This window comes from Microplitis mediator, chromosome 1 (assembly GCF_029852145.1).
Source record: "Microplitis mediator isolate UGA2020A chromosome 1, iyMicMedi2.1, whole genome shotgun sequence".
In the NCBI taxonomy this organism is placed as follows: Eukaryota; Metazoa; Arthropoda; class Insecta; order Hymenoptera; family Braconidae; genus Microplitis; species Microplitis mediator.
Genome location: NC_079969.1, coordinates 13,312,418 through 13,331,342, shown reverse-complemented (window position 1 = coordinate 13,331,342; position 18,925 = coordinate 13,312,418). Strand labels below are relative to the sequence as shown.

At 29.5% G+C, this 18,925-nt stretch overlaps 1 protein-coding gene across 1 annotated transcript in view; it reads right to left on the bottom strand.

Moving 5' to 3' along the window:
- Window positions 1-18,626, bottom strand: part of LOC130665612 (cold shock domain-containing protein E1) — a 32,825-nt gene extending 14,199 nt beyond the window's left edge. Inside the window, exons 1-8 of the mRNA XM_057466075.1 lie at window positions 18,505-18,626; window positions 16,331-17,899; window positions 16,086-16,265; window positions 15,020-15,210; window positions 9,692-9,902; window positions 9,360-9,589; window positions 9,009-9,270; window positions 6,566-6,802 (exon numbers count right to left, since the gene is read on the bottom strand). Of these exons, the coding sequence (XP_057322058.1) occupies window positions 6,566-6,802; window positions 9,009-9,270; window positions 9,360-9,589; window positions 9,692-9,902; window positions 15,020-15,210; window positions 16,086-16,265; window positions 16,331-16,720 (1,701 nt within the window). The 5' untranslated portion in view covers window positions 16,721-17,899; window positions 18,505-18,626. The remainder of the gene's footprint in view (window positions 1-6,565; window positions 6,803-9,008; window positions 9,271-9,359; window positions 9,590-9,691; window positions 9,903-15,019; window positions 15,211-16,085; window positions 16,266-16,330; window positions 17,900-18,504) is intronic.
- Window positions 18,627-18,925: the final 299 nt, after the last annotated feature.

Below are 18,925 nucleotides of genomic sequence, written 5' to 3'. Positions count from 1 at the left end.
AACTTTGAACCGATAAGATACGTCAATATGGGGCTGAGTTTTATTCGATAAAAAGAAAAGAATCAAAATTTACATGCTTTAAGCATGGGAAAATTTCAACGACGTTGTTCCAGTTCTTAAAACTGTTATTAAGAGCTCAAAATTTCACTGAATTTTTATTTTTACATGTAGAATAAGATTTTTGATGGGGAACGAAAAAAAATAAATCTTCGTTTCAAACGGAGCACCCTACTGTGCATTTTACAGTTCAATATGTCCACAAAAACCCTGCAGGGAGCCAGATTAATCCAACCAGCCGTTTTTTTGTTTCACGCGATCAAATTTTTGAAAAAATTAAAGGATCACGTTTTTTGCTCTGAAAAGCTCATAATCTTTAACAAGATGAAAACAAACATTTTTTCTGAGCTTTGTCTACAATTTTATTGCAGACAGCGCTTAAATTTCCAAAAAAGAAAAAACTTTTTTTTCGAAACAAAATTTTCAAAAAAGAAATTTTTTCAAAAAAATTTTTTTTTGGAATAACTTCAGGAAATTTACAAAACCAACACCCAATAATTTTTAACACGTTTGCGTCGCTGCATTCCGTGATTTTACTGATCTCTCAGTCATTAAATTCAAAAAAAATTTTTTTTTTTGAAAATTTTGTTTCGAAAAAAAAGTTTTTTCTCTTTTGGAAATTTAAGCGCTGTCTGCAATAAAATTGTGGACAAAGCTCAGAAAAAATGTTTGTTTTCATCTTGTTAAAGATTATGAGCTTTTCAGAGCAAAAAACGTGATCCTTTAATTTTTTCAAAAATTTGATCGCGTGAAACAAAAAAACGGCTGGTTGGATTAATCTGGCTCTCTGCAGGGTTTTTGTGGACATATTGAACTGTAAAATGCACAGTCAACATTATCGATTTCCACAATATTTTCGTTTCAGCGCTTAATTTTCCAAAAAACCACAAAAAGCCCTTTTTTTGTGGCATTTTTAAATTCATGTGACGATAGGAAAAAAATTTTTTTTCGAAAAAGCAATGGCTAATCGTTGAAGGGAATTTATTCAAGTTTTTAAAACCCACCATTAACTTTCTGTGCGATCATTGGTTTCTGAGATATCGATAATCAAAGACAAAAGGATCCTTTTCCATTTGAAGACCGATATCTCGGCGAGAAGTGGACGTATCAAGGTCCATAAAAAAAGAAATTAAAGCTGAATAATGAAGTTATCCGACCCTCATAGTGGTTAAGCAAAAATAATTTTTTCCACGCCCGGAGACCAAAAAAAAAAAATTTAAAAAATTTGAAAATTTTTTTGTCGCTGGTTTTTCTAAGATTACTCAAAAACTGCTAACGCTAAAAAATTTTTAAGTTCTAATCCAAAAAGTAGACACTTGGAGCTACAATTTCCTTTTTTTTTTATTTCTTGTACGACCATTTCTCTCAAAGTTAGGGCCTGTTGAAAATCGCCCAAAAATTTGAAATTTTTTTTCGATCCTTTAATTTTTTCCATTAGTGTATTTAAATACGTAAACGTAGTTGAATAAGTCATAATTAATTTAGTTATGATAATAATTTTATTTGTTCGTTGTCAATAATAAATACTAGCGTCATCCCTAAAAAAAATTATTTAAGTCCTTACGGAAAAAAATATCTCAGATAGTACTCATTGCTATCTCACATAGAACTCTCTACTATGATACACAGTAACCAGCAATATGTTGACATAGACGCAGGCGCTATCTGCAGATAGCAATCGGTAATATGTTTAAAAAGTAACCTTTGCTATCTGACATACGACTGGCTGCTATGTACGTAGAACTGGGCAATATGTAAGAGTGTACTATGTAGGATAGTAGTGAGCAACATCCGACATGGTGCTGAGTACAATGTAGAGAGTAGCCAGTACTACGTACATAAGACCCACTGCTATCTCAATTTTTTTTTTCTACAGATGGCACTGACTACTATCTGACATGGTAGCCAGTTCTATTTATTTTTTTCCGTGTAGATAGGACCCACTGCTATTTCAATTTTTTTTTCTACAGATGGTACTGACTACTATCTGACATGGTAGCCAGTTCTATTTATTTTTTTCCGTGTAGATAGGACCCACTGCTATTTCAATTTTTTTTTCTACAGATGGCACTGACTACTATCTGACATGGTAGCCAGTTTTATTTATTTTTTTCCGTGTAATAACATTAGATTCAAGAAAACATTGACAATATGGAAAAAAATTGTATCATCACATTCATTATAGCCCTGGCGTATCCTAATTATTAGGGTTGTACATCTAAACCGGCTTAACCGCTTAAAAAAGTTAACCAGGTTAATTAGCTGGCTAACTCATCAGTTTAGCTAATTTAACCGGTTAACTTCATTAGCTTGGCTAAGCAGCCAAAGGCTCAACCGGTTAACTCAAATTAGCTAGACTAATTAGCTGAGGGTTTAACCGGTTAAATGGTTAATTTTTTTTTTCATCTATTCGCTACCTTATCTTAAAAAAGATATATGAAACATCATATTTATTCAATTTTAGATCGAAAAAGCTATAACAAAAAATTTATACTATTAGTTAAAAAAAAATTCAATTCAATTTTGAAAATTATTTAATTAAAAGTATATATCGCGTTACTTATACCAAAAGGGCGTATAAAAAATTTTTTTTTTCTATTCAATTTGGGAACGTTTTTTTCATTTAATTTAATGTTTTTCTCCAATTGATCGAGTTGAAAAGTCATTCATTTTACTGTACTCTTGATTTTTTTTTTCGCTAAAAATGAATAATAATTGAAAAGAATAAAAATTATATGCCCGTTTGGCTTTCCAATTTTGTTTTCGTTTTTTTCTAGATAGTTTTTTGTTGTAACATTCCCAAATTCATCCGAACAAAGAAGATTTTTCAATACGCCTTTTTAGTTTTACATAGCCAAAAAGGCGTATTTTTTGAGATACGCCCTTTTGGCATTAGTAACGCGATATGTTTTTAAGTAAATAATTTGAAAAATTGTAGTGAATTTTCTTTGAACTAATAGTATAAATTTTTTGTTATAGCTTTTTCGGTCTATAATTAAATAAATATGATATTTCATATATACTTTTTAAGATAAGGTAGCGAATAGATAAAAAAAAAATTACCCATTCAACCGGTTAATCCCTCAGCTAATTAGCCTAGCTAATTTGAGTTAACCGGTTAAGCCTTTGGCTGCTTAGCCAAGCTAATGAAGTTAACCAGTTAAATTAGCTAAGCTGACGAGCTAGCCAGCTAATTAACCTGGTTAACTTTTTTAAGCGGTTAAGCCGGTTTTGTTGTAAAGCCCTACTAATTATCGTTAATTACCGTAGTGTACCTCATTCTGTCGTAATTTACGATAATATACGGTATTTCTACGGCAAATTTGAAATTTTACGATATTTTACCGTAATCATCATATGATTTTTTATTTTTTACAATTTAATAGTGCAATAACTTCACTTAACGGTAAAGTACCGCAGGCTTGCCGCAATTTTACGATAAATTGCCCTATTTTATCGCAAATTTGTGGTCAAAATATCGTACTTTTGCCGTAAAATGCCGGTTTTTTACCACAAAACACAGTATTGTACCGTAAAATACCGCAATTCTTCCAAATACCGTAAATTACCGTAATTTGGATCCGCCAGGGCTGTTCGTCTATCTGAACACCCAGTTTGGTGGGTGACCCAAATGAACCCGTGCGTAGTACCAGAAGTGCCAGTCATGTTAATGTTATTGGTAGATATTAACCCTTCAGAACTTACGTCTCCCGTACCACAGCCATTGCTATCGTGATGAAAGAAAATCTCACGTCTACTGCCCAAGTGCCAAGAGCGAAATTTAAAAAATAATTAAATAATTTTAGGTTCTATATCAAGTAAAGTACACTATCAAATATTATTTATTTGAATACTAAGAATTAAATAGTAATTCTTTATAAATTATTTTTCGTAAATATTCTTTATAAATTATTACATTTTTTATTTTATTTAAAATACTGGTATACTGGTACTCAGGTACACTTGTAAACAACTTTTAGAATGCTGTTTATTTGTATATCTATATACATTCAAAATGGCGGCTAGAAACGACGGAGACAGCCGAAATGAAACGAAGTCATACGAACAGCAATTTTTTTGTGCCTGATTTAACTCACGCGATGAGAGAAACTCTCACAGTTAATAAACAAATAATTCATTTTCTTCATTTTTCAAGTTTAAAAAATTTTGATTTTTTTAGTATCATTTAGAGCATTAAATTTTAGAAAGGAAAAAAAAATTTCAGGACGTCATTCCATTTGAATTTAGAAAGAAAAAAAAGTTTTAAAAAAAGTGTGAAAGAATCTCTCTACACGATAGTTCTGGAAGTTTAACGGTGTGTTTTATTGACTGGCTAAATCAAGACCATTATTAATTATTATTTGAAACATAATATTTTATGCAGTAAGTATGATTGTTATAAAAAATGTAATAAATATAAATAAACTCTGGTTTAAATAATAAATAGTAGTTTATCTATCAAGTGCGATCGTGTTTAACCCTCCAGCACTCTCGCTATGAGATTTTCTCTCACGCTCATATGTTATATAAATTTTCTTAAAAATTTCAATTGTAATGAATGCTTGATATTTTTTCTATCTCTCTAAAATTCAGTGCTCTAATAGATTACAACACTATTATTCAATTATTCTTGTATAATATTTTTAAAAAAAATATTTATTGTTGCTTTGTGAGATTTTTTCTCATCACTAGAGTAAGATAAGGTGTAAAAATTTCGGAATCGAGTATGGTCGGCTCGATTCGGATGTTTTCGTGGACAGTTTATTTATGGACGAGGTGTATACAAAAAAACTGTCATTCTAACCTTAATTTCTAATCTATCAGCGTGTAAAAATAAATTACAGAGTTTAAAAATTAATATTTCAATGTTAATCAATAATTATTTATATCAGTAATTGGTCATAGTCCAAGATTATTTGTTGTTTTTAAATTTAAAACATGTGATGTATTAGTCATTTAGATTGCAAAGTTTAAACATAAGTTTATGATTATCAGGACTAATCTGATATAAGTAGATGTATGAAAAATATTTTTCATAGGCGTAGTGTCGTTTATTTATTAAAAAAAAAAAATAAGTAAATAATTGCTCGAAATGTTAAAAAATTATTCGTATTTGAATATGAAAATCGAATTAAAATTACGTTTCATATGGAAGTTATTGTTATGTTCTTTAATATATTTATTATTTTAATATTTTAAAAATATTTTTCATTATTAAGAATCATGATTGCCTATAATTTAGTCTAAAAATAAGTTAATTTGTTTGACAATCAAAATCTTTTAGATTTGAAAATATTTAAAATAAAGTAGATCCACGCACGCGCGCGCATACGCGCGCTTGCGCAGAACATGTGAGAATTTTTCTCATCGCGAGAGCAATGATGGTGGCGCGTTTCACGAGAATGCTGGGCGAAGGCGAGGGTACCAACTCACGAGCGTTTCAGACTCGATTGTACTAGATAAATACATTCGTTTTTGTGACAGATATTTGAAATTTACTACATTTAACTACTACAAATAGCAGGTTATAAATCAGCGTTTATTTATTTGGTAAGATTGTTTTGAGTATTTGTTGAAAATTAGAGAGAAGTCGGTAAGTGGACGAATTAAAATGATGATAAATTTTGTCACAAGATGGCTCGTTAAGTTACTTCGATATTTTTTAGTCGTTTGCTATCGCACATGTAACCAAAAAATATTTTTTGATCCGATGATGACGTCACTATTAGAACGATTAGGTATCTTTTTTACCAGCTGTATCTTATCTAATATTTTTAGCTGCCGGCTATAGGCGCTAAATGTCGTAGATTTCAAGTGTCTGTCACAAAAAGTAAATTTTTGTTTAATATTTTTTTTTAAATTATTTCATCAAGTATAACCTCAAATTATTTATGTTGTTTCTATCCGTCAGTTTAAAATATTTATATTTTAATAAATAAGTAATTGTTAATACTGTATTTTCACTGTACTTGAATACACTTCATTACGCATCTAAATTAATTTGTTAATTTTTAGAGATTCGACGGAAATGCCGAGAAAGAAATTATCGTGTTTTTGATAATTATTTTTAAAAGTTATTTTATATTTAATATCAATTAATAAAAGAAATCTACCTTTTTAAAACTTTTTGAATTAATTAACTTAATAAATAATTCATTTACTGTTCCGGTATTGGGTCTTTCGGGTGTCGTAGAAAACGTTATTATACATATCTTTAATTTAAGCAAAATCAATTGATTTGATTATTCTCAAATAAGATAATGTCTATTTTATATGATATAATAAATAAAATTTTTTATAATCTATTCAAATATTTTTAAAACGATAAATTTCAGTCATATACCCTTCGTCGTACTGGTATTGGGACATTTATCTAAGCTCAAGGAACTAAAATAAAATATTACAATTACCCGTCGAAAGTGTAGAACACACTGATCTTAAAATCATGAGATATTAAAATGTATAAAAGATAAAGGCTATTGATTAAGTAATTTTTACATTTTGTTACCTTATCACCCAACTTTGGAATAACTTTGCTATCACAATCTTTTGTGAAGAAAATAATATTCTTCTGTTGTCCATCTTTTGTATAACCAATCAGCCCAGGATCAATACCAGAGATATCTTGAATAACAGTTCCTAATAAGTCACTTTCAGTAACAGTTTCAAACTGAACAGTGCCAGAAGGTAAATGTTTGAGTCGAATCGCACTTTGACGTGTATTTGCAAAAAAAGTCGGAGGATCCTATACGTTAATTAACTTTGTAGTTATTTAAATGGCTTTTAAGAATAAACATTACACGGAAAACACAATAGAGTAGTGGCAATTCTCTGGGATAGTACTGAGTACTTTCTGTAAAAAAAAATTTCAGAAAGTACTGTATGCTATCTAGATTGTATCCACTACTCTCTGGATAGTACTGAGTACTATCCCAGACAGTAACCAATAACATCTCGTATAGTGCGCTCTTGGATAGTAGTCAGTGGCATTTGTAAAGTAATAAGTACTCTGCCAGAAAGTATAGGCGCATTTCCAAGATATTACAAAATACTATCTGCAGATAACACGTATGTTGATCTGTAGATGTCAGCGGTTACTGCGCCAGACAAAACTATCTGAGGTCGTAACCAGTACTTTCTGAAATAGTTTTAGGAACATCCAAGACAGTAAAAGTGGATTCGTTAGTTTCGTTAACGTTTTTAACCTCATTATTTAATGCGATTGATAATAACAGTGATATGATAATTTTCGTTTTTTATAATAAATGTAGTAATAAACTTAAAAATTTCTCTTCCTACTTGTATGCTCAATTTGAATCCAATGTACTTTTTTGTTAATAATTTCACTAATCACAAGTATTCTAATTTAAATAAAGAAATTATCAGGTTTAGAATTTTTCTTCGTCGAAAAGAAAATTTAAAGGTCGAAACCGAAAAAAAAAAAATAGCTGAGTAAATCTTTGAAAATTAAAACAATGAAGAGTTATTTGCGTTATAAAAAATATCATTAATGAATGAATTCACTTAGTTAATTTATTATTATTTTTATATGAGATTCAACGTCAAACAAAAATTTTATGACACAATTGGTTTTTAATAGAATATAACTATTATTATCTACTACTACTTCATTCCCTAAATAAAAGTTAATTAATTTTTTTTTGTTAGCTTAATCTGATTAAATAATAAGGTTAAGAATGGTAACGAAACTAACAAATTCACTTTTACTGTCTCTGATGTTCCTCAAAACTATTTCAGAAAGTCCTGGTTACTATCTCAGATAGTATACAGTCCTGTCTTGCGCAGTAACCGCTGACATCTACAGATCAACACACGTGCTATCTGCAGATAGTATCTTGTAATATCTTGGAAATGCGTCTATACTTTCTGGCAGAGTACTCATTACTTTACAAATGCCACTGACTATTATCCAAGAGCGTGCTACACGAGATGTCATTGGTTACTGTCTGGGATAGTACTCAATACTATCCAGAGAGTAGTGGATATAGTCTAGATAGCATACAGTACTTTCTGAATTTTTTTTTTTTACAGAAAGTACTCAGTACTATTCCAGAGAGCTGCCACTACTATATTGTTTTTTCCGTGTAGGGTGCTCCGTTTGAAATGGACATTTTTTGTGTTTCGTTCCCCATTGACAATCTCGTTTTACATTTTAAATAAAAATTGAGTCCAATTCTGAGCTTTTAAAATAAATTTTAAGAACTTGACCAACGTCGTTGAAGTCTTTCCATGTTAAAAGCATGTAAATCTAGATTTTTTTCTTTTTATTGAATAAAACTCAGCCCCATATTAACGCATCTTGTTAGTTCAAAGTTCAATTTGAAGAGAACTGTATGCTCTTTGAAAACTCCTGTACGTGCTTAGCGGTTTCTTTAACTATAGTTCACGTGTAAGCCTTGAATATTTAATTTCTTATGATATCGGTGATTTTTTGCTATTAACTTGTAAACGGTTGACTTATTTGAGAGAAAAAAGTATATTATTTTTTGTAGTAAATTTAATCTTCTACAAAAAAACTCATATAATTCGAATCTCTAAAATTGATATTTAACGAGATACGTGAACTTAAAGTCATTTAAAGTAAAAAATTTTAGCGAAATGTCAAGATTAACGGTTTTATAATTGAATAATATTTATATTAATAATGTTTTTTTGACTCAATTCTTTTGTTACGTTCCGAAAAACTTAAAAATTCGAATGGAACTTTTTGTATTCAACAGAAAGAAAAAAATCGAGATTGTCATGCTGTTAGCATGGAATAACTTCAACGACGTCATTCCAGTTCTTAAAATTGATATTAAGAGCTTACAATTGGACTGAATTTGCAATTTAACGTAAAACCAGATTTCCAATAGGGACCAAAAAAAAAGAAATGTTCATTTTAAACGGAGCGCCCTACTAAATGTATTCAAATAACATCAAGTAAATACTTGTATCACAGTGAATTCCACTTCATCGCCTACAGCTATTTCTCTATCGATATCAAGGACTTCATTAAAATGGAAAAATAGTCTTGCATCTCGATCAACACAACGAATAAATCCAAAACCGTCTTTTAATGCCGCAATTATACCTTGTTCTCGTCTTTCACCAGATACTGTAAAAGACTCTGGTAGTAATGATATTTCTGTAGCTCTTTTTAATTGATCTCTAGTGTCGGTTGCAATTAGAAATTGAACCCAATCACCATGCCTGTGAAAAAAAAATAAATATTTTACAGAATAAAAGTCTACTGAGAATAAAAGTAAAGTAGATTAAATTATAACTCTTAAAATCTATACTTAAGAGTAAAATCCCCCTTTTGATCTTTATCACCAAACGGAATTTCTTCTTCAGAATAATCGGCAGCTCTGTAGCGAATACGTCCTGGTAATGGATCGTTTTGATGGCGGGCAGCGTTTCCTCTTTCTAACGTTTTTAATACTTGACCTTTAATTATTTCGTTACTAATTTCTTCAAAGATAATAGAACCCGGAGGTAATTTACTAATATTACACGCTACTTCTTTTCCCTACAAAGAATTCAATTCGATAAAATAAAAAAATGTTGATTTTTATGGTGTGATAAACTTTAATATCTAAGATTTTTTGTTTTTATAAGAACATATTATTACATTACGCGTTTGAATAATAAATTCAACATCGTCTCCAAGTTTCAATTCTTCTTTTAATGATTTAGCTTCACTAAAATGAAAAAATATTTCTTTGACTACATCCGCACGTTCAATAAATCCAAAACTTTCTTTCATTGTACATATTACACCACGATAACGAACTGGGTGTGCAGGATTTTCAAGTCTAACGTGACAAGCACCTAAATTTCCTCTGAAAGAAACAATATGATAATTGTCATGTCATATTATCGATATGAACGTATGTACACGGAAGAAAACGCAGCTCAAAATTAGTTAATAATTACTAATTAATTATTCAAACCAAAAATTACTATTAGCGAAAAATTCCATTTCTTCGTTAATTCTTACAATCGGCATTGTAAATTGTACGATTTGTAAAAATTAAACTACAGATAAGTAATAATTGAATAGAGAATTGTGAAAATCAATAATTGTTTTACAACGATCATTCTGTAAATAACAATATTCAAAAATCTCTTTGATAATACTAAAATTTTGAGTTGACAACATTTGTGAGAGTATAACTTGAATATAACAATACATTTAAAATAAATTACTATAAAACTTATTATTATTTTCAACCATTCTATAAAATCCAGCAAATAAAATAGAAAATATTGGTATAGAGTAGATGGTGTAAGATTATAAATTTTACTTCATAACATTTTAGAACTATTACTGAAAAAATTGTAAAAAGAACTCAAGTATTCTAAAAATTATAATATCAAATAAAATTTTGTTGAGGTATTGCAATTTTTAAAACATCGATAATGTGAATTGCTACTTGACGGGTAAAAATTACTATTTGTCATTGTAACTTTTAAGATGTGAGATATACACATAAAAAATTGTGTAGTTGAATTTACTACAGTCTGAGATACATATACGACACTGACGAGTAATATATAGAATCACTACACATTTAGTAATGATTACTAGCCTATTGTGGTGCACAAATTGTAGTAACATCTACTACCGTCGTTGGTTAAAACGACTCCTTGATAGATAATAGTTGTGGTTCTTATTACTCACATCATAGTTTTAAATTTTTTATCCTCAATTTGTTTATAAATATATACACGGAAAGAATTTTTTAATGAAAATTACCCTGCAATTTCAAGGAATCCTGGGCCTGTATATATATATATATATATATATATATATATATATGTGTGTGTGTGTTTGTGTAAACCTCTCATATCTTTTTGATGAATGAACCGATTTAGATGGTTCTTGCGGCATTCGAAAGATATCTTCTGAACTTAGATTTTCAAAAAAATTTCAGACCATTTAGTCAAATAAACTCGGAGATATTTGAGAAATACGAAAAAAAAAAATTTTTTTTTTCGTTTTTTTTTAATATTGTGAAAACTGTTGGATCGATCGATTCCAAAATCTAATCAGCTCTAGAACTCGATAAAAGCTTTCGATTGCCACCAAGAACGTCTCAATCAGATAATCCGTTTAAAAGATATCGTCGACGAAAGAAACAGTAGGAAACGGTTTTTTGAAAATATCGTCGAAACGACCAAACCAATCATTTCCAAAATTTCATCAGCTCTAGACCTCAATAAAACGCGTCGATTGCCACCTCAACCGTCTCAATCGGATAATCCGTTCAAGAGATGTCGTCGACGAAAGAATGGAAAAAAATCGTTTTTTTCCGTTTTTCGTGGATATTTCGGAAACTATCAAATCGTTCAATTCCAAAATCTGATCAGCTCTAGAACTTGATGTAAGCAATCTATTGCCACCTCAACCATCCCAATCGGATAATCCGTTCGAGAGATATCGTCGACGAAAGCATAGAAAAAAATCGTTTTTTTTTTCATTTTTCGTGATTATTTCGGAAACTATCAAATCGATCAATTCCAAAATCTAATCAGCTCTAGAACTCGATAAAAGCATTCGATTGCCACCTCAACCGTCTCAATCGGATTATCCGTTCGAGAGATATCGTCGACGGAATAATAATTGTAAAATCTATATCTGCTTTTTCCATTGAATAACATCATAATTACTGAACATAATCACTTAAAACTAATATTTTCTTCTTTATATAAGTCATTAAAAGTGGTTGCTCAAAAATCGTCATGTTCGTTGGTATCACGATATATTTACACGACGTAGATACAACGTATCACGTAAATACTCATTTTTGAGCTAATTATTGACCATAATTGTAAATAAATATATAAATAACGCTCATTCATTGATTATTTTGGATTCTAAATTTTTAAACTTTCATATAAACCGTAACCCTTTTGAGCTTGAAAAGCTCATAAAAAAGGAAAACAAAGGTATTGTCGAGCTCGAAGAGCTCGAAAATGTATTTATACTAATGTTTTCGAACTCTTAGAGCTCGAAAACAGCGGGAAGTTTAGGGGCTGGCCTGCAGGGCCAACCGATGCCCAGATTTTTTTATTTAACTTTGAGTACTTTTAACTCGTTATCAAATCAATAGATCGAATTGACTGATACATATTTTTGTAGGAAATTGAACGCTATACAAAAAATGTCTCTTATCATTTTTCGATCAATCCATCTGTTCTAAAGTTATTCGAGCTCGAAGTCAAGTTATAGTAAATTTCGAGATCTTTTTACTTTTCCGGCATAACTATCATACTTATCATAAAATGTTGTAGGGTCTTTTTTGTTGACAATTATATTCTCTACAAATTATTATCAGTAAAATTTTTTCAAATTCCGCATTGTTTTCTAGTTATTTTCATTTTAATTCCAAGCTCTTAAAAAAGTAGTGTTCTGATCGATTTCAAGAGCTCGACATTGAAATGAAAATAACTAGAAAACAATGCAGAATTTGAAAAAACTTTACTGATAATAATTTGTAGAGAATAAAATTGTCAACAAAAAAGACCCTACAACATTGTATGATAAGTCTGATAGTTTTGCCGGAAAAGTAAAAAGATCTCGAAATGTACTATAACTTGAATTCGAGCTCTAATAACTTTAGAACAGATGGATTGATCGAAAAATGATAAGAGACCTTTTTTGTAGAGCGTTCAATTTCCTACAAAAATATGTATTGGTCAATTCGATCTATTGATTTGTTCACGAGCTAAAAATACTCAAAGTTAAAAAAAAATGTCCCGTGTTATTCAAATGGGAAACCGAGTTTTTTGATGAGCCAAGCCTCTATTGGACTTAGACCCTTTAGCCCAGCGGCATAATTTTTTATTTTCTATTTACTACTAGATTTTCTGATATAACAATAAAAAAAAAAATATAGCCTTAAAATGACACACCCTAATGTATATGTGTGACCGGTCTATAACTTTTTAACGAATGTACAGATTCGGATGGTTAAGGCAGCAATCGAAAGAGCTTGTTAGCCATTTACTTTTCTGAAGATTTTAGATCATTTGATCAAGTAGACTCGATAATGTTGGAGAATTACGAAAAAAAAAAAAATCTGTCTATCGGTTGACCCTGCGGGCCAGCCCCAAAACTTCCCGCTGTTTTTGAGCTCGAAAACATTATTGTGAATACATTTTCGAGCTCTTCGAGCTCGCAAATACTTTTGTATGCCATTGTTTTGTAATAAACCATTTTTTAGCATTTCTTTCTCCCACGATATCTCGCGAACGAATTAACCGATTTTGATGGTTGAGGCGGCAATCGACGTGTTTTGTCAAGTTCTGAAGCTAATCAAATTTTGGATTCGATTTATCGAGTCGTTTTCGAGGTATTTCAGAAAAAATAAAATTTTTTTTTTTTTTTAATTCTTTCGACAACGGTTTCTCTTGAACGAATGAACCGATTTTGATGGTTGAGGTGGCATTCGACGCAGCTTATAAAGCTCTAGAGCCCAGTCCATTTTGGAATCAATCCATGGAGCACATTAAAAATTATCCGAAAAAAACATTTTTGCGAAAATTTTATTTTTGGAATATCTCTGAACGAGCCCTACCGATCAAGCTCATTTTTCTCTCGGCTTCAAGATATTGACAATCCGCATCGAATGACACCTTAAAGTTCAAAATCGGTTCATCCGTTCAAAAGATACAGGTATTTACATACGTACATACATACACTCGGACATCATCTTGAAATTAGTCAGAATAGCTTCCTAGGACCTCGAAACGTCGACATCTGATGGAAATTCGATTTTCGTAAATCGGACCGAAACCAATAACTTCCCGAATTTTTGGAAATTTACAATTTTCTTAGCGGGAAGTTAAATTTTTTTTTTTAGTTTTTTTATTGATTTCTTAGAAACGACTTATACGATCAACTTCAAAATCTTATCAGCTCTAGAACTCAATAGAATACGTCGATTGCCGCCTCAACCATCAAAATCGGTTGATTCGTTCGTGAGATATCGTGGGAGAAAGAAATGCTAAAAAACGGTTTTTTCGAAAACAATGGTATACAAAAGTATTTTCGAGCTCGAAGAGCTCGGCAATGTATCTACAACAATGTTTTCTAGCTCCTTGAGCTCAAGGAGCTCGAAAATAGCGGGAAGTTTTGGGGCTGGCCCGCAGGGTCACCCGATAGACAGATTTCTTTTTTTATTCTTTTTCTAAATATTTATTTTAAGTAATATTCTAAGGCAATAAGATGGTTTTTAGATTTTTTATAGAAATTTCAGCCTATTAATTGTAAATTTTATTGTAATTCAATATAAATTTTATAAATTGAATAATCAACTTTATATCATAACCTACGAGTAAAAATTGAATTAGAGAGAGTTTATTAAGACAGCCACTAGGGGTAATTTTTATTCATAATTGTGAGTAAAAATTAATCTGATTGATTTTTACTCAATAAAGGAGTAAAATTTCTTAATTCAAAAGTAAAAAAGTCATAATGGCCCAAGATTACTCGATTTAGAGTAATTTTTAGAATAAACGGCATAGCAATATTCATACAAAAATTCTTTCCGTGTAGTATATCTCATGTGTATATATTATATGCATATATACATCATTGGAACGAAAAAATGTATTATTACACACAAGGAGACAATTTTGACAATCTGGATTGGTAAAAACTCAATAGCAGTCTCAGTGAGTTTTATTTTAAAATAGATTTTTTAGTAAATCAAATAATAAAATTTATTGAATGGTTCTTTTTTTGTACTGTAATACTTAAAGTAATTTTACGTATGATTTAGCAATTAATAAAATTAAGCGATTATAATTTATACCTATTTGAAGGAAAATTTCTGTATTCTTGGACCGTTTCAAGTTTGCTTCGGTTAAATAGTAATTTTTATTTAAAAAATAATAAATATTATCAAATTTTTTTTTCTCCGTGCATTGAATAACAAAATTTAAAAAATACCTTTGATTAGTTGCAATTTGAAAGGATACTTTATCGCCAGCTCGCAAAGTAACATTGCCTTCGACATCATCTTTGGTATATGGCAAAAAAAAACATTCACCACGATTCTCATAGCTGATACGGCCTTGAGAGTCACCATTGGCTTGAAGTTCCGTAGTTACATTACCAGTCACTCTCTCTTCACTCAATACCTATTATTAATAATCAACATAGATTGCATATAATGATTGTTTGTTTACGATTAATGTTTTTATTAATGAAAAATTATTCGTTGTCATTGGGGATTGATCATGGATCTGTTTGCATATCAGTCAAAGCATTTACCACTCTGCTGATACACGGACTCATTATAGTAATGAATATTTAGATGGGATTTAGAATTATCACGGGAATATTAATAATCTTAACAATACGAACAGGAGTATCATCGCGTTTGTTTCATCATATTTAAGAAAGTAAATATATAGATTTAACGACGATACTATAGGATTAGATTGAAACAATTACTACCTAAGTCTACCTAAGCCAAAAAAAATAATCGTCTAAATGTCGATAAAATAAATACGAGTATTTTTTTCAATTCTAAAATAAAATTTTGTTTTCAAAGTTAAGAATTTTTAATTTAAAAAATATTACAATAATTTATTATTATACAGCGAAATTAAATTATATTAATCAATAACTAGGGTTTTATGTAGAACTGAAAAGGAGCTTAGCATCTCTCGGGTATCCCATGACACACACGTCTTTTTTTTTCTTTTTTTTCTATAAAAATTACAAAAAGTTCAAAACAAGTTCCACTCGAAGTTCTAATCTGTCTTAAGTTTGGAAGCTCCACATGTTGAATCTTTTTGGAACGAATTTTTTTGCACGGGATTTTTTTGACAAAATCAAATTTTTTTCTAAGTATTGAGCTAGTAAATAAAGTATTTGGAAAAAGTAATTATTTTAATTGATTGAAGAAAATAATTGCTTGGCACTATTTAAGTAACTAAAATACTTAAATCGAGTATTTTTTTCTTTTAGTATGCATGATATTTAAATAAATAATATAAATGTATCTTACTACTTCAGGCGCAATTTTGTTGACAGTGCTAGCGATTGGCTTGCCAGTTCTCCTGTCATAAGTCATTTCAAATTCAACCGGATCACCTATTTTGAGATGTTCTATTGTACCACTAAACTGGCTAAAGTGAAAAAATAATCTCGCTTGCCGTTCACAACACTGTATAAATCCATACGAATGCTAAAAATAATAAGTAAAATATTAGTTTTTTTTAAATATAATGATAACATATGATCTCTACTTACCAATAATTTCTCAATAATTCCGGCCTCTCGTGGACCAGATTGGTCTTGATATATTGAATTATTAGTAGTTGACTCAGTCGTGTAGTTAATACCAATATCCATACTTGACAGAGTACGATCAGAAAATCGAGTAGCGTCATTATGTGACGTAATAACATTATTAGAACAAGTGCTATATGAAGACGAATTTTTTCCACATTCATCCGGGGATCCCATAAAGCTGTGATCACTACAATAATTCGAACCGTCACGATAGTTATTAGTTGCTGTTTGTTGTGATTCACTAATAATACTTTTCGTAGATATCGACATTGATTTATAATCAAGTATAGCAGGATCAGAATTCATAATTGGTGGATGAAACGTTTTCCACTGAGGATTGTTGGACATAATGCTTTTAAAATTCTTTCGGCACTTTTCTTTAGTACAAATTTCAAAGTTTAAACGAACGAGTTTAAAGTTGTTTTAATATTTTAATTTATATAAATTATTAGCTTCCAGTCTAAATAAGGTATTTTATTTTCTCCTTAGTTTAATATCATTTTAGTTTATTTTTTTTTTTATATAAAAAAACAAGTAATGCTTGTTCTGCTGACAACGCTCAATTGAAGAAATATATTTATACAAAGAAATTTTTAGTCTTCAAATATTTAAGTGTTAACATACATATCACAGAATGGTTCTTGGTACCTTACATCGTTCATTATTTAGTTTTACGTTATTTAATATTATCAATTTTTTTATAGAATTAAGTAAACGTTAAAATATAATAACTTTACAAAAAAAAACATCTTTCAAATGCAATCATAAACTAATGGATCAAGTCGTATTTTCGTGACCAGAATATAACGAGATTGACAGTGAGGACGAAAGAATGATAATTGTTATTTTTTTTTTTAATTCATCATTTGAATTCGTGTCTTCAATTAATACTATTTTAGTTATTATTTATTATTTCAAAGTGTAGTAATTATTATCATCGTTATTGTTAAAGTTTGTTTCTTTTATTTATCACCAAAATCAAAGCACCAAAAAAATTATTTTATTTCTTAAAAACAAAATTAATACTCTTTGGAAAAAAAATGTTGCGTATAAGAGTTGTGTCGATGAAAATAATTTTTAGTATTCACCCACGATACGCAGTAATAGTTAATTTTTGTACGGTACTTTATCTAATATATACAATAAGCATCTTATTGAACTTTCGTAGTGATAACTTGTAAAATTATTATCTATTTCATCAGATTGGAAAAACTTGATTTATGGTAATTATGTTTTGTTTTGTTTTGTTGTTTTATCTTTTAATCACTTTATAATTAAAAAACAATAGTGTTGCATTGAAAATTAAATCTCAACTATTATAAAATAAATATTTTATGATAAATAAGACGAAACCAAGACAATAAATTATATTATTAAATAGATATCAACATGATAATCTTCAGATGTCTTCAATGCGTGCTGAGTGTGACTGTGTTATATTTTTTATTATTTTAACTTTTATTTTTAAAGTGAAATTTACAGTTAGTGCTAAATTTATAAATTGTCCCAAACTAACAGTTACACAAGCTGCAACAAAAGAAAAATTATCAGTCATAAAAACATTAACAGATTTAATTTTGTCATTGCAAGCTTTAAACTGATATTCTTCATTAGTTTTTATATGTATATCTGTAAATAAAATAATTGGTGCAATTAATTTTGACTGGCGATTTAAAGTATTCGTGACATAGATAAAAGCTTTCAATATTGAAATTTATATCAAGCACATATAGGTTATCTGTGATATCCGGTAAGATGTGACATTTGGTAAATTTCTAAATAGTTTATAAAAATTATCTCCACGTGAAAAAAAAATCCAAAGGAATTAAATAAAAATAATTCGTGACTTATCAAAAATGAAAAAATATTTGAATACATTACAAGTTTTCATGAGTTAATTTAATAAAATAAAACAACAAATGTCTCAAGTTCAATCGGCAATTACTACGATATTTTAAGTACATCGTATGAGAAAATGAATTTGTTGGTAAAATAAGAATATTATTAATTAAAAAAATATTATTACTTATCATGCACGATACTATAAATTCTACTAAAACATTAATATAATTATTTATCAATCAATATGAAGCTTGCAATTATGAAGAAAAATTAATTTTCAGAAAACTTACCACGACACAGCACAGCACTGACGACATACCGCCATGTTAGTTGTCAACATTTCAGCATTAGGTATAATGTATAAAATATTTACCTATAGGGGCTATAGGTATAGTGTATAGTGGGCAATCGATAATTCACTATCGATATTTTTCAATTCATTCAGGCATATTTCCAATCACATCATTTTCTTTACTCGAATAGCCAACTTGACTGCAAGTTAATGATAATTGTCTTTTAACCAGATTCCAGATCTTGAATAATACTGAAGTTAGCCGACGTCTAGTAATTTTTTGATTATTTTCAAAACGATAAATTATAAAAAAAAATATATTTTAAAAAATTGCACTTGTAGTTTTTTTAATTTTCTACATGTGCATATTTTTATTTTTTTTTTTTTTGTAATTCATCTGTTGAAAAAAAAAATTCAAA